The 13147-nt window shown below is 38.8% G+C and overlaps 1 protein-coding gene across 16 annotated transcripts in view; it reads left to right on the top strand.

Annotated features, from left to right (window-relative positions):
• The window catches only part of LOC126100846 (2-oxoglutarate dehydrogenase complex component E1-like), a 199304-nt gene that overhangs the window by 85556 nt on the left and 100601 nt on the right, over window positions 1–13147 (top strand). For 4 of the 16 annotated variants that reach the window (XM_049911514.1, XM_049911516.1, XM_049911502.1 and 1 more), the window contains 2 exons: window positions 6754–6901; window positions 6994–7148. The exons of 11 other annotated variants lie outside the window; for them this stretch is intronic. In XM_049911514.1, the coding sequence (XP_049767471.1) occupies window positions 6754–6901; window positions 6994–7148 (303 nt within the window). The remainder of the gene's footprint in view (window positions 1–6753; window positions 6902–6993; window positions 7149–13147) is intronic. One more of the 16 variants, XM_049911512.1, reaches the window with a different exon arrangement.

Genomic DNA, 13147 nt, shown 5'->3' with positions numbered 1-13147 from the left:
AAAAAAACTTCCCTACTCCCTCATTCTTACTGCTTCTCCCCTTTCTACCACTCCCTTCAGCTTGCAGTCAGTCCTACCATCACATCTTGCCACTAACCTAGCAGCTGCCGATGAGAGGTAAGCAGGCATGCTGAGCGGTTTGTTTGGATCTGATTCTCGGAGACTGTTGATGCAGTGGCTGGAGATGGCAGACACATGTGCAAAAGCTGTCTGAGAATGATTGTGTGAATGTGTATGTGCTCTCATTTTCTGACAAAGGCTAAGGCCAAAAATTTAATTGTGAGAGTGTGACTGTCTTTTCTACGTGACTATCTGCGGCTCAGTGATCATCTTTATGGTAAGTTGCTATCTATCCTCATTAGTATTGATTCCCAGAGTATTCGCGCAAGTTATCTGTTGCTTCGACTGATCGTCACAATGTCGTTTCATGAACGTGGTGCCTGTGACATGAATAGCTGGCCACACAAGTGGACTTATTTTGTTTAATAAAATTGCAGCCAAATAGCCATATACAGTTGCTTTGTTTAAGATTTTACATTTACCTTTACATTTTACATTTTTGCATATTCATTTATCGATTTCACTCTTTTACTGCATAGTTCTATGTGATATTGTTCACAGGCTTCGTTACACAGTTCACATACATATGTTGTGGTTGGGTTGTGATAAGTTTTGTTTTTGCAAATTAGATGATGAAAACCGTGAATAGAAAGTTTAGTTAAGACATGCCGCAGCTCGAAGTTTGGTGCTGTCCATGAATGGTTCGTCTTTGCTTCAGTGCCATAGAACTCCGGCCATACTTTTTCTCGTTTGTCCTCCATGATCTTCAGTTGCTTTCTGGAAGCCCTGGTGTGTGGCATCATATATCATAGTTTGATGTCTTCAACTAGGAATGTCTCTCTCCCTAGCAGGTACACTAATCTAGATCTTGTTGTCTTTGAGAGACCTAGTGCTCTTTTTAGAGAAGTCGATTTTACCTTTTCTAGTGTTTCTAGATTTTTTTCTGTCAGGTGGTCCCATATAACCTCCATCCCAAAGGCCAGGATTGGCAAGATTTTTGCATTGAATAATTTCATGGCTGTTTCTAGACTGAGTAGGTGGATGTTTTTGATGTCCTGTATTGCTATTATTGCTTGGGCTGCGTGTTCTGTTGTATGTTTTGTGAAGCATTTGGCTGTTGGTTGAAATGTCACCCCTAGGTATTTAAAGTCTGAGATTTTTATTTTTTGTCCTCTGATGTTGATTTCCGCATTCTTGGGTGTTTTGCTTCCTTTTCTGAAAATCAGCATTTCTGCCTTTGTTATGTTTATGTGTAGTTTGTGTTCACTGCACCATTTGTCTATTTTCTCAATGATTTTCTGCAGCTTCTGTATATCTGTTGAACTTACGGCTATGTCGTCAGCGTATGCATATATGTATACATCTTCTTCATTTTCTCCAATTCGGAGTACTTCAGTGGCAAGAATGTAAAGCTCATTGGGCCACCATGTAAGACTCCGTTCGATTGCAGAATGAGGTTCGAAAAAGAGAGGTTGTCTGATATTGTGATTAAGTTGGAGGATTGACTTGATTATTCTTGCCCGTATGCTATCTTCTCCCACTGTGTTTTCCAGGTTTCGGACTATGAGATCTCTTTCCAGTAGGTCAAAGGCTTTGGTAAAGTCTATGAACACTGTGTAGAACATTTTTTTTCTTTTGTAGCGCATCATCGATGTTGTTTAGAAGAAGCCTGACTGCCATAAGTGTTGATCTTCCAGATCTGAAACCCATTTGTCGTTCTGGGAGATGATTGTCCACAGAGGCTTTGATTTTTTGCGTTATTATTTTTGAAAACATCTTGAATTGAGTATTTTCCAGGGCTATGCCTCTGTACTTGTTTGGGTCCATTGGGTCTCCTCTACCTTTGTAGAGAACTTTTATTGTCCAGTGTCTCCATTGTGTTGGAATTCTTCCAAGTTCCAGGCGTTTGTTAAATAGTTTGGTCCATATGTGTTGGAGGGCCTCTTTTGCATCTTTTATATGTTCATTATATATTGTATCGGGTCCTGTTGCTTTCTTGTTCTTCAGTGCTCTTATTTCTTCTTTCACATCTTCTTCATTTAGAGATTCCCATATAATGTCTTTTTCCTTAGTTTGATGTTGTTTCTCTTTCTTTGGGGGTGTTTCGATTCTTCGTTTTTTCAGTATCTTACTGAAGTGGTCTGCCCATTCCTTCAAGTCTATATTTGGTGTATGAGCCATTTTTCTTGGTCTTGCTGCTATGTATGGATCTTTCTCTGCTTCATCCACTTCTCTTTTTGCCTCTCTTTCTATGTATTTTTTTTTTCCTTCTCTTCTATTAGTTTTTATTCTCCTCTCTTCTGCGTACAGTTTGTATGTTTCCTCGTCATGCTGGTTTCTTAGTCTGTGGAGCATTCTTAGAACAGTGTTCCTTTTGCTGTAGCATTCAGCATCGAACCATCTTTTTGCTGTCCTTGTTTTTGGGTTTGTTTGTATCAAATTTTTTAGGAGGTCTTCTATTTGGTCTGTTGCTTTTTCAAGGTCTCCTTCCTCTATTAAAGTTTCTATTTGTGTTATTTGTTCTTGCTGGTTTGTTAATTTTTGTATGTCTATTTTTCTTTGTGTGATTTGGTGGGTCTTTCTTGCTGGCGGTGACGTGATGTTATTTATTTTCATCTTCATGGGGATGTGCTTTTGTATAGGAGTAACGGAGTCATGCCATATTGGTTGAATACTTCCTTTTATTTCTCCTCTTGTTAATGCAATATCAATGGTGCTTTTCCCATTGTGGCATATGTATGTAGGTATCTGTCTATCGTTCAGTAGGGTGAAACCATCTTCTTCTAGGGTTTCAGTGACTAGGTTTGTTTTACAGTTCTCCGTGTCTATTCTGCAGTTTAGATCGCCTACAATAATGGTGGGTTTGCTGTCACATTGTTTGATAAGTGTGACTATTTCGTCAATTATTTCTACAGCATTTGTGTGTGGTTTAAAATAGTTTGCAATTATATTTATGTTTGCTGCTCCTCGTAGCATACATTTTCTTGGTTTATGACTTTTTTGGTGGGCGTCAAACAGGGTTTCAGTAGATTGATATTCCTCCCATGGGTCATCCTCTTTCTCCCTTCTTTGCCATTAGATGATAATTGTAGAAATCTTTGTTGCCAGTTGTCTATCAGGAAGGTTTCTGTTAGAATTGCAAGATCAGAGTTTTACAGAAAGTCTGTTGGTGTTAGATTAAGAGCACTTTTTATTCCCTCCGTATTCCACAAGACTGCTTTTATTTCTTGCTCATCTGGTTTTCTTCTTAGTTTAGCTGATCTCTGCTCCCTCTTCCATTGATCGTCTTGGGAAACGAAATCAAGGTACTTTTATGTTTTCTGGCCAGAATTCTGGTTCTTGTGTGATTTGTAGCTTTTCAAAAGGAATGCCTACTTTGAAAGCTTTGTTGTCGCCCAGTGTGTGCAGTTCTTCACATTCTAGTTGTCCCAGTATTCCGTTCTTGTTAAGGTATTTCACTACTGTATCAGTTGTGGAGGTTCTCTTTAAGTTAACGATATATAGCCACGCTGTTGTTTCTGCTACTTGCATTTCTTTGTCTTTTTTTGTACCCATTATGGTTTCATTTTTACTCTGGTATCTTCTGTCGGATCCTTCCTACCGCAGCACTCAAAGTTGGTTCCTCTAGTTCATTAACCTGATTTCAGGTTTTATTATGTTGCTGCTGGAGATAAGGTGGGTAGATCACGTAACTAATGAGGTGGTATTGAATAGGATTGGAGAGAAGAGAAGTTTGTGGCACAACTTGACTAGAAGAAGGGATCGGTTGGTAGGACATGTTTTGAGGCATCAAGGGATCACAAATTTAGCATTGGAGGGCAGTGTGGAGGGTAAAAAGCGTAGAGGGAGACCAAGAGATGAATACACTAAGCAGATTCAGAAGGATGTAGGTTGCAGTAGATACTGGGAGATGAAGAAGCTTGCACAGGATAGAGTAGCATGGAGAGCTGCATCAAACCAGTCTCAGGACTGAAGACCACAACAACAACAACATGTGCATTGATTTGGACTTGTAGCTGATTTTGTTGCTGGAGCAAAGGATTTCTGTATATTGTTGTTCCCCCTGGTTTAACTTTCTTGTTGTATTTGGTTTGTATGTTGTTTCAATCAGTTTTGGTTTTCTCTGGGTCTAGGTGACTTTCCTTTTCTAGAGTTTTATTTGCTCCTGTATTAATATCCATAGTTGGTTTTTTAGGAAATCAGTTATCTCCTCCACTTTATGCCTCAGTTCTCCCTTTTTTTTTTTTTTCCTTCCCCCAGAGAGCTAAACACTCCAATGTCTCCGTTGAAGTTCTTCTCAGATCTTGTAGGTGTCTCTTCCGTCTGCCTCTGTCCACTGTGTGCTGTTTCCTGCGTTTCGCCAATAGATGTCACTAAGTGCTCTGCAGTCCACTATGTGCTGTTTCCTGTGTTTCTCCGATAGATGTCGCTAGATGTTCGGCAGTGCAGCTGTCTTCTCCCTCGCTCGTCTCCTTTTGTTGGATGTTCCTAACCTCTCTCATAGGATTCCTATTCTCCTCCTTCTTTGCTTTTGTTTCGTTTTTCAAAGATTCTGAGCATTTTCTTATTTCACTCACTGCCTCTAGCAATTTGTTCTTCATTTCCTTCTTCATATATGCTCCTCCTTGTGCCACTTTTCCGATCTTCAAAAGAGCATTCTCAATATGTTGCACTGCACTGTCCGCCATCTTCATTCCAAATCCACGCAAGTGGACTTAAAGATGGTCCGAAACCACATGCAGTTTTTGTGGGTATCTGTAATGGATCAGGCCTGCTGATTTGAACCACATCATTTCCCACTAATGTGCAGGACCTGCCCATCGGATCTAGCCTCACTGATCTGCCTGCAGGCTGGGTCTGTTTGTGTGAGGCGTAATGCTGCGGATTTTCATAGTTTTTCCATTGTGGTGCTGCTCGGCAGGCTAGAGGCCACGGGTGATGGGTTTCAGGAATCCCGATCGTCTCACCACAAGTACTGTGTACATTGTGGTCTTTTGTAGACATTTTATGTACTCTCGTACATTTTCACACTTTCAAAGTAGTTTATATATTTGAATCAATCAATGGAAAATCGAGGATGGAATGTAACAATATTAGAGAAGGAAAGTTGCTATGGAGATGCTGAGTCACTATAGGCACAACAAAAAGATTAACACAGTTATAGCTTTTGGCCATTAAGGCCTTTGTCAACCGTACACACACGCACGCAATTCGCAAGTGTGTGTGTGCGTGTCTATTGTTGATAAAGGCCTTATTGGCCGAAAACTGTAATTGTGTGAATCTTTTTGTTGTGTCTGTCACGACTCGGCATCTCCGCTGTATAGTGATTAGCAACTTTCCTTCTCAAATATTGTTATATATTGGAAAGTGTTTATTATAAGAAGAAGAAAATGGTGGCAGTGGCTGACAGTTTGTACACTACATACTCATGTATTCCTTGATAGAAAAATCACACAATACTTGTAAAATAATAGACATAACACAGTGAGTGATAACAGACAATAACGAACATAGTAGAACCGACATTTTATTGGCCTATAGTGTTAGTTTTCCCAACTCTTCCCAGCCTTATACACTTCTTTCAATAGGCCTGCTTTTTACTGAGATTATTTCGGAAATCAATGAAGGCGTTTTAAATCTGTCTTGTGACTCCAAGGAAATGCATATTTTTGTCACTAAATGTGTTACATTTAACATCAGTGCTCTTAATGAAACAATAGACCATTGGGCTTGCTTTCTCCGTCTAAAAACAGTTCATTACAAAAGATGTTGGTGTTAGTACTTAAGATTTTTGCTCACATGGGTAGAAGTAAAGGAGTCCTTAAATTTTTTTTTCATCTTATGTCTTTACTTAACCTTGAGACCTCAAAATTTGTCAGGGAAGAATGCTACAACATGTCTGGAAATCGGGGAAATATCAGGGAATTTCACTTGGGGACACTTGGGACAACTCTGTATACAGCAATGCTCCCAGATCCAAAAGGAGGTCCTCCTCCATATTCTCCTCCATACGATGGTCCTTCAGGTCTCTTTGTGGTTTTCTGTCATCCACTGCTCTGCTCACTCGATAAGTTTTGCATCTACTTTTGTGCAGAAGTTGTAATAGGCTGGTCTGAAGTTCGAGCACTTTCGTAATTTCCATAATGCTTGTTAGGCAGTCATTGAAATTACACTTTGACAATTTTTTTCCGCTGTGTGAATACTTTTCAGGCACCCTTGTTTATAAATCACATTGTAACTCGATAATGGAGTTTCAGGCAAACTTGGGGTGAACACTACAGTAAAACAGATGTTCAAGAGAAAAATTTTTAAGACAAAAAAGAAAAATCAATGTTTCGAAATTTTCAATAGGACTACCCTTTTAAGCACTTCTATGTGTTTCAAGACAAATTATTGTTGTTCCTTTTATCCAGTTCATTTCCCTTAAAGGTAGCACGGTCAATTACATATGTATACTCACTTTTCCCTCAAAATAACATAGTCAGTTACTTATATATACTCACTTTTCTCTTTGAGTCTTGAGTCACAGAGATAAGCGAGTGTTAGAGTTTGTATTAGGTAACTTTTTGCTTGCCTGAGTTCTCAAATCACTGTTTCTCTCTGCTGCTTGATATCCAAACATAAAATGAAGTAGCATAGTTTGCAGCTAATTTGGTGGTGTTTAATTCTTCAACCTATTTAATTTGCAATCAGGGTCATCCCAGAGGATGGAGCCCCAAGCCAAAATCCAGGAGGTGTGAAGAAATTAATTTTCTGCACAGGCAAGGTGTTCTATGACTTAAGGAAAGCTCGTGAAGAGAAAAAATTGAGCAGTGATGTAGCCATTACAAGGATTGAACAGGTATTTTTAATATATTAATATTGCTAATAACAGAACATTATTCCAGATAGCTCAGTAGAGAACTAAAATATTCTTTTGTGCTGTAATTGCAGATCTCTCCTTTCCCGTATGACTTGGTGAAGAAGGAGTGTGCAAAGTATCCAAATGCCCTTCTGTGCTGGGCACAAGAGGAACACAAAAATCAAGGTTCATGGACATACGTTCAACCACGATTCCACACAGCAATAAATGGAACCAGGGATATTGTGTAAGTGAATTACCTCACATGGTGTTCTCATTGCATTGTGATTTTTTTTCTTTCTTTTACCCTTCAATTGACATGAATAAGCCAGAAAAACTAGATCAGCAGACTGTTGGTTTGATAAGAACACATGATAAGTTTTGAAAAGGTGCTGTTTCTTTTTGAAGATAAAGGAAACAGGTGTGACAGAAAATAAATCGTCTCAGGGTCCTAAGTGTAGGTATATTCGAGAAACATGAGATGTACTGTGAAATATAAAATGGAGAGTGGGACATAATTAGAAATGTTTTCACCTACTTGGGTACAATAATTTGTTTTCCCACTGAGGTAAGCATTTTCTTTGCATGCGGTGTATGGGCTGTGTCTGCAGTCTCTGATGCAGTGATTTTAGAGAATGGACAAAAAGAAACAGGATTCCTTATAGTCTAAAGAATAGTTCGCTGTTGTGTATTAGTGCACAACTATTTTTGATCTCTATCTGTGCTGTCAAATGATAAGTGAACCAATCTAAAACTGGCTCATAGCATATAGTTTGTCTTAAATTCAAAAAGGCTCATGTTATGTAGTTTCATGTTAGCACCAGAACCAGGCTTGGTCTTATGGTATATGAAACACCATGTCCAGCTGCATAACAAGTTGAAATGGATTCGATATGGATACACTGAGGTGACAGAAGTCACGGGATACCTCCTAATAACATGTTGGACCTCCTTTTGCCAAGCATAATACAGCAACTTGGCATGGCATGGACTCAACAAGTCGTTGCAAGTTGTGACATTCGCTTGCTTTAATTCTTCGTTGATAGCCCTTGGTGTCAACGTACCGCGTTGCTATACTGGCTGAAAAAATGGGGTGGGGGGATGGAAATTCAACACTGACTACTGTAAATGCTGTAACCAACAGTTGAAAGTCGCGTTCCACGGGTCTTTACTTCTACTGTTCACAACCCCTCCAATATTACACTGTCATATGGCCAGTTCACTGTTGGTAAATTTTGATAAGCCTCATTAATAGCTTGTAGTCAAACATCAGCATACTGCTACAATAGTTCGTTGTTGAACATTTGTAGCAGTAAATACGTAACCACACAGTTCACAGTTCTTGCAGAATAATAGTGAATGTGTGACGCTATTTGTCAAATAAATTGAACAGACGCTGTCCATTGTTTTAACACACTGCCTATTTGTGTTACACTAATTCCATCGTTTAAAGCATTATTGTTACTCTAACTGATATAGACTTTCCGTCTGAAAATCAGCTGTGGACGACTGCCTTGGGACCAAAAATTGGGCCTCTGTATATCCTCATGATAATAGGTACTGAAAAAATACATTGTTGTTGTTTAATTGACAGAAATTACAATTAAAACATAACTCATTCAATTAACTGAATACATCAAAAATTCTGTATTTATAACAGTTTCTTCTACCACAAAGGTTAGGCAGAATTATTTGTTTAAATAATGAAATTAACATATATATATAATAGAGGGAAACGTTCCACGTGGGAAAAATATATTTAAAAAGAAAGATGATGAGACTTACCAAACAAAAGCGCTGGCAGGTCGATAGACACACAGACAAACACAAACATACACACAAAATCTAGCTTTCGCAACCAATGGTTGCCTCGTCAGGAAAGAGGGAAGGAGAGGGAAAGACAAAAGGATTTGGGTTTTAAGGGAGAGGGTAAGGAGTCATTCCAATCCCGGGAGCGGAAAGACTTACCTTAGGGGGAAAAAAGGACAGGTATACACTCGCACACACACACATATCCATCCTCATATACACAGACACAAGCAGTCATTTGTAAAGGCAAAGAGTTTGGGCAGAGATGTCAGTCGGTGCTTGTGTCTGTGTATATGAGGATGGATATGTGTGTGTGTGCGAGTGTATACCTGTCCTTTTTTCCCTCCTTTTTTCCCCCTAAGGTAAGTCTTTCCGCTCCCGGGATTGGAATGACTCCTTACCCTCTCCCTTAAAACCCAAATCCTTTTGTCTTTCCCTCTCCTTCCCTCTTTCCTGACGAGGCAACCATTGGTTGCGAAAGCTAGATTTTGTGTGTATGTTTGTGTTTGTCTGTGTGTCTATCGACCTGCCAGCGCTTTTGTTTGGTAAGTCCAATTAACATATATAGTTACGCAAACAATGCTTTTGACAAATCTGGTAATTATTTTGGAGTTAAATAAGGGGCTGGCTTTGCTAACATAGTTTTCAAATAGAGCCAAATAAATACTTAAAAGCATCCTGGTAGTTCTTCTTCCAAATGTTTATTACAGAATTTATATTTTTTTCTAAGTCAACAATAGAATCTGTCATGAATCAATTACGGATTTCACCCTATAACAAAAAATATTAAATAGGAATAGTCCTAATAAATTAGGAAATTAATTACATACACAAAACTAAGCACAAAATTAGATCTGGTGCTACATTTCATAAGACTGAGGGCCAACCTTTCTCTTTTATGAAAATGCAGATTTTACTCATGTATTTTAATGGTAATTAGGTAAAAATGAAAATAAAATGAGTTTAAGGAGGCACCTGGCAAAACAAGAGGGGAAGTAAAAGGATTCCAGCTTGCTTCGTCACAAATTCCCATGCAGAAATATTGAGTCGTGCTGCCTCTATAGCTGTCCGAATTGTGAAAGTCTTGCTGGTGCAAGATTTTGTGTACGAACTGACCTCTTGACTATGTCCCATAAATGTTTGATGAAATTCGTGTCAGATGATCTGCTTGGCCAAATCATTTGCTCTAATTGTCCAGATCAGTTGTGGCTCAGTGACACAACATTATTGTTTACCAACATGAATTTCGTGAATGGCTGCAAATGGTGTCAAAGAAGCCAAGCATAACCATTTTCATTCAGTGGCTAGTAAAGTTGGGCCAGAAGACCCAGTCTATTCCATGTAAACACAGTTCACCATTATAGAGCCACCACCAGCTTGCACAGTACATTGGTGACAACTTGGGTCCATGGCTTCATGGGGTCTGCACCTTACTCAAACCCTACCATTAGCTCTTACCAACTGAAATCGGGACTCATCTGACCAGGCTATGGTTTTCCTGTTATCTGGGGTCCATCTGATATGGTCACAAGCCTAGAGACGCTCTACAGGCAAAGTAGTGCTATTAGCAAAGGCGCTTGTGTCTGTCACTTGCTGCCATAGCCAATTAATGCCAGGTTTTGCCCGTCTGGATAGGGACTTTCGTCGTGTCCCACATTGATTTCTGTGGTTATTTCACACAGTGTTGATTGCGTGTCAGCACTGAGAACTCTACCAAATGCTGCTGCTCTTGGTCGTTAAGTGAAGGCTTTGAGTTGTCCATGGTGAGAGATGATGCCTGAAATTTTGTATTCTCGGCACACTCTGGGTACTGTGGATCTCGAAATTTGAATTCCCTAATGATTTCCGAAATGGAATGTCCCATGTGTCTCGCTCCAACCACCATTCCACATTCAAAGTCGGTTCATTCCCATCATGCAGCCATAGTTATGCCAGAAATATTTTTGCATGAATCACCAGAGTACAAATAATAGCTCCACTAATGCACTGTCCTTTCGTACCACGTGTACGCAATACTACTGCCATCCGTATATATGCATACCACTAACCCGTGACTTATGTCACCTCAGTGTAAAGTAATCAAGAAATTTGGTTGGCATGTATTGCTCTCATATCTATGTTACTAAACTGTTAACCTGGTTCATGGCAATCAGTCCCTGTTGCAGGTTGCTTATTTGATGGGTTCCAAGGCTATGAAAATTTTGATTTTCGATCTATACTAACAATAAAATTGTAAAACCATTATCTCTGTTGGAACAGGCTAGTCTCCAAATATACATTACGAATTTTTGTGAGGTTTCCACAGGTAACTTGAGTGAAGCTTGAGGCAACATAAAGGCTATATCTCATCAGAATCAGGACAAGCAAACAACTGTACCATAATTTAAAGTTTTACCTAAAATCATCTTCTCATCCTAGTAGTTAGTATGTTTAATCAACATGGTGTAGTACACCAAGAAACCAATAGATGGTGGTGTCAGTTTCACAGCACACCCGTGATCCAATAGATGGTGCTGTTAGTTTTTTAATTTGTGACAGATGTATTTTTGGAAGTTTGTCAGTGACAGAACTAAGCACTGCAGCCTTATTTTTATAAATACAAACTAACAGCAAATTTTAGCTGGCTTTGATATAATGGTTTACTGATTTCATGTTGTGTATTAAAAACTTAACAGCATTGCTATGCTTCTTTCAGTAGATTTTATTTTTATTTGACTTGTTTCCTAGGAAAGTTTTTTTTCCCTTGGGGACAGAAGTATTCACACACCACAATCTAAAATTGAGTTTAAATAGCTAGAATACATGGATTTATTGTTTTCACTTCATCTATTAAAAACTGAACACCATTGATTTGCTCCTTTCAAAAGGTTTTATTTATGTTCTTTGCTGGGAAATATAGATTTGTTAACTTTGCTTTGTGATTTGGGTCCATACTCACTACATTTTATTTTGTTTATGAATATGCCTAGAAAATGATAGTCTTTCTGAATACACCAGAGCTGTTAAGACTGAGGACTTTGCGCTCTCTAGAACCTTGTGAAGATCTTGAGGCAATACGTTGGGCTTTTAACTCGCCCTTTGCAAATGCATTCGGAAAGCAAGACATGATGCAGCTCTGATTGAGAGCATCGTGCACTATGTTGCTCCTCAATACCCTTCACTCACAGAGGCTTAAAGTTTCTTCTCTCAGACATTACATCACACAAGTGGAAATTTATGGGAAGAGGCGCAGCTGAGTGAGTTGTTATACACTAGATCCCACTTCTTCCTAACAATTTACCAGTTCACTTTAAACGTTTGCAAGTCCCAGTGAGCTTACGTTCTCCCATGATTGTAAAGGCCAGATGCTGCATGTTGCAGAAGTGGTCCTTAACATAAGTTGCTTTTCGTGTGGCCAGCTCTGCGTGGCTTTTTGCCATGGTAATGAACCAAACAAGCTCTTCAGTCATGTTCCCAATCACACTACTTCATACATTGTAAGGGAAAAAAAGCTTTATAAGGCAAAAATGAATTCCCCATGTACGAAGTCTTGGGCACAGCCATAAATAAATACCCGGGCAATGCCAGGTTTCTAAGCTAGTGTTTCATATAATTATTGACCAAATTTGAAATGCAGTTACACTGTACTCATTAAGAGCTATAATCTAAGGTTGAAGGTTTAACACAGTAAGACAGATATTACAATTATAAACTTTGTGTATGTCTTGAGGCAACATAACTCAGTATGTATTCATCCAGTATTAATGAATGAGAGCGCTTAGGGACTTGCAACAAACTTAAAATTTAATTTGAAAATTTTTCGCACTGGCATCCCCATAAAATGATGAAAGGGAAAAAGTATATTACTTACTACAATTTTGCTCTTCATGCAATAAAACTTCAGTAACTTTATAAAAGACATCATATTTACGCCAGTGACTGTCACACTTTCTTTATTTCACGATTGCAATTTCGGCCTTAGGCCATTATCAACTGCAGCTGAAAAATACATGGTTTATAAATTATTTAACAAAATCGTGTATCTTGATATTCGGCCGATTATACAGAATGAAAAATTTAATTGCATAAGCAAGTTACTTACATTTTTGTGGCTTTACGCCGTGTCAATGTAAAATGAGCTGACACATTTATGTGTCGTCGTCATTACTATTAAATACATTTGTGATGCTATTACATATTGCGAGCACACACATTCATATGTCATAAAACAACATAGTCTGTAGACACTCATGTTCGTTAGCCCATCACTAGTCACTTACGCTCTAAACTACAGTGGCAAATTACTGTTTACATGCTACTTGTAGCCGTTTTGGCACGTAAACGGATTACAGATATTGTTTTGCTCTGTGTGGAGCGCCATTGCTGTCCAGCGACTTTGCTAGGAAGCATAGTGTGCGTCCTAGTTGTACCAATATAATATTTTACGTAACTTATTTT

Source organism: Schistocerca cancellata, chromosome 9 (assembly GCF_023864275.1).
Source record: "Schistocerca cancellata isolate TAMUIC-IGC-003103 chromosome 9, iqSchCanc2.1, whole genome shotgun sequence".
NCBI lineage: Eukaryota > Metazoa > Arthropoda > Insecta > Orthoptera > Acrididae > Schistocerca > Schistocerca cancellata.
The sequence above is the reverse complement of the archived record's forward strand: the minus strand, read 5'-3'. Positions and strand labels throughout refer to the sequence as shown.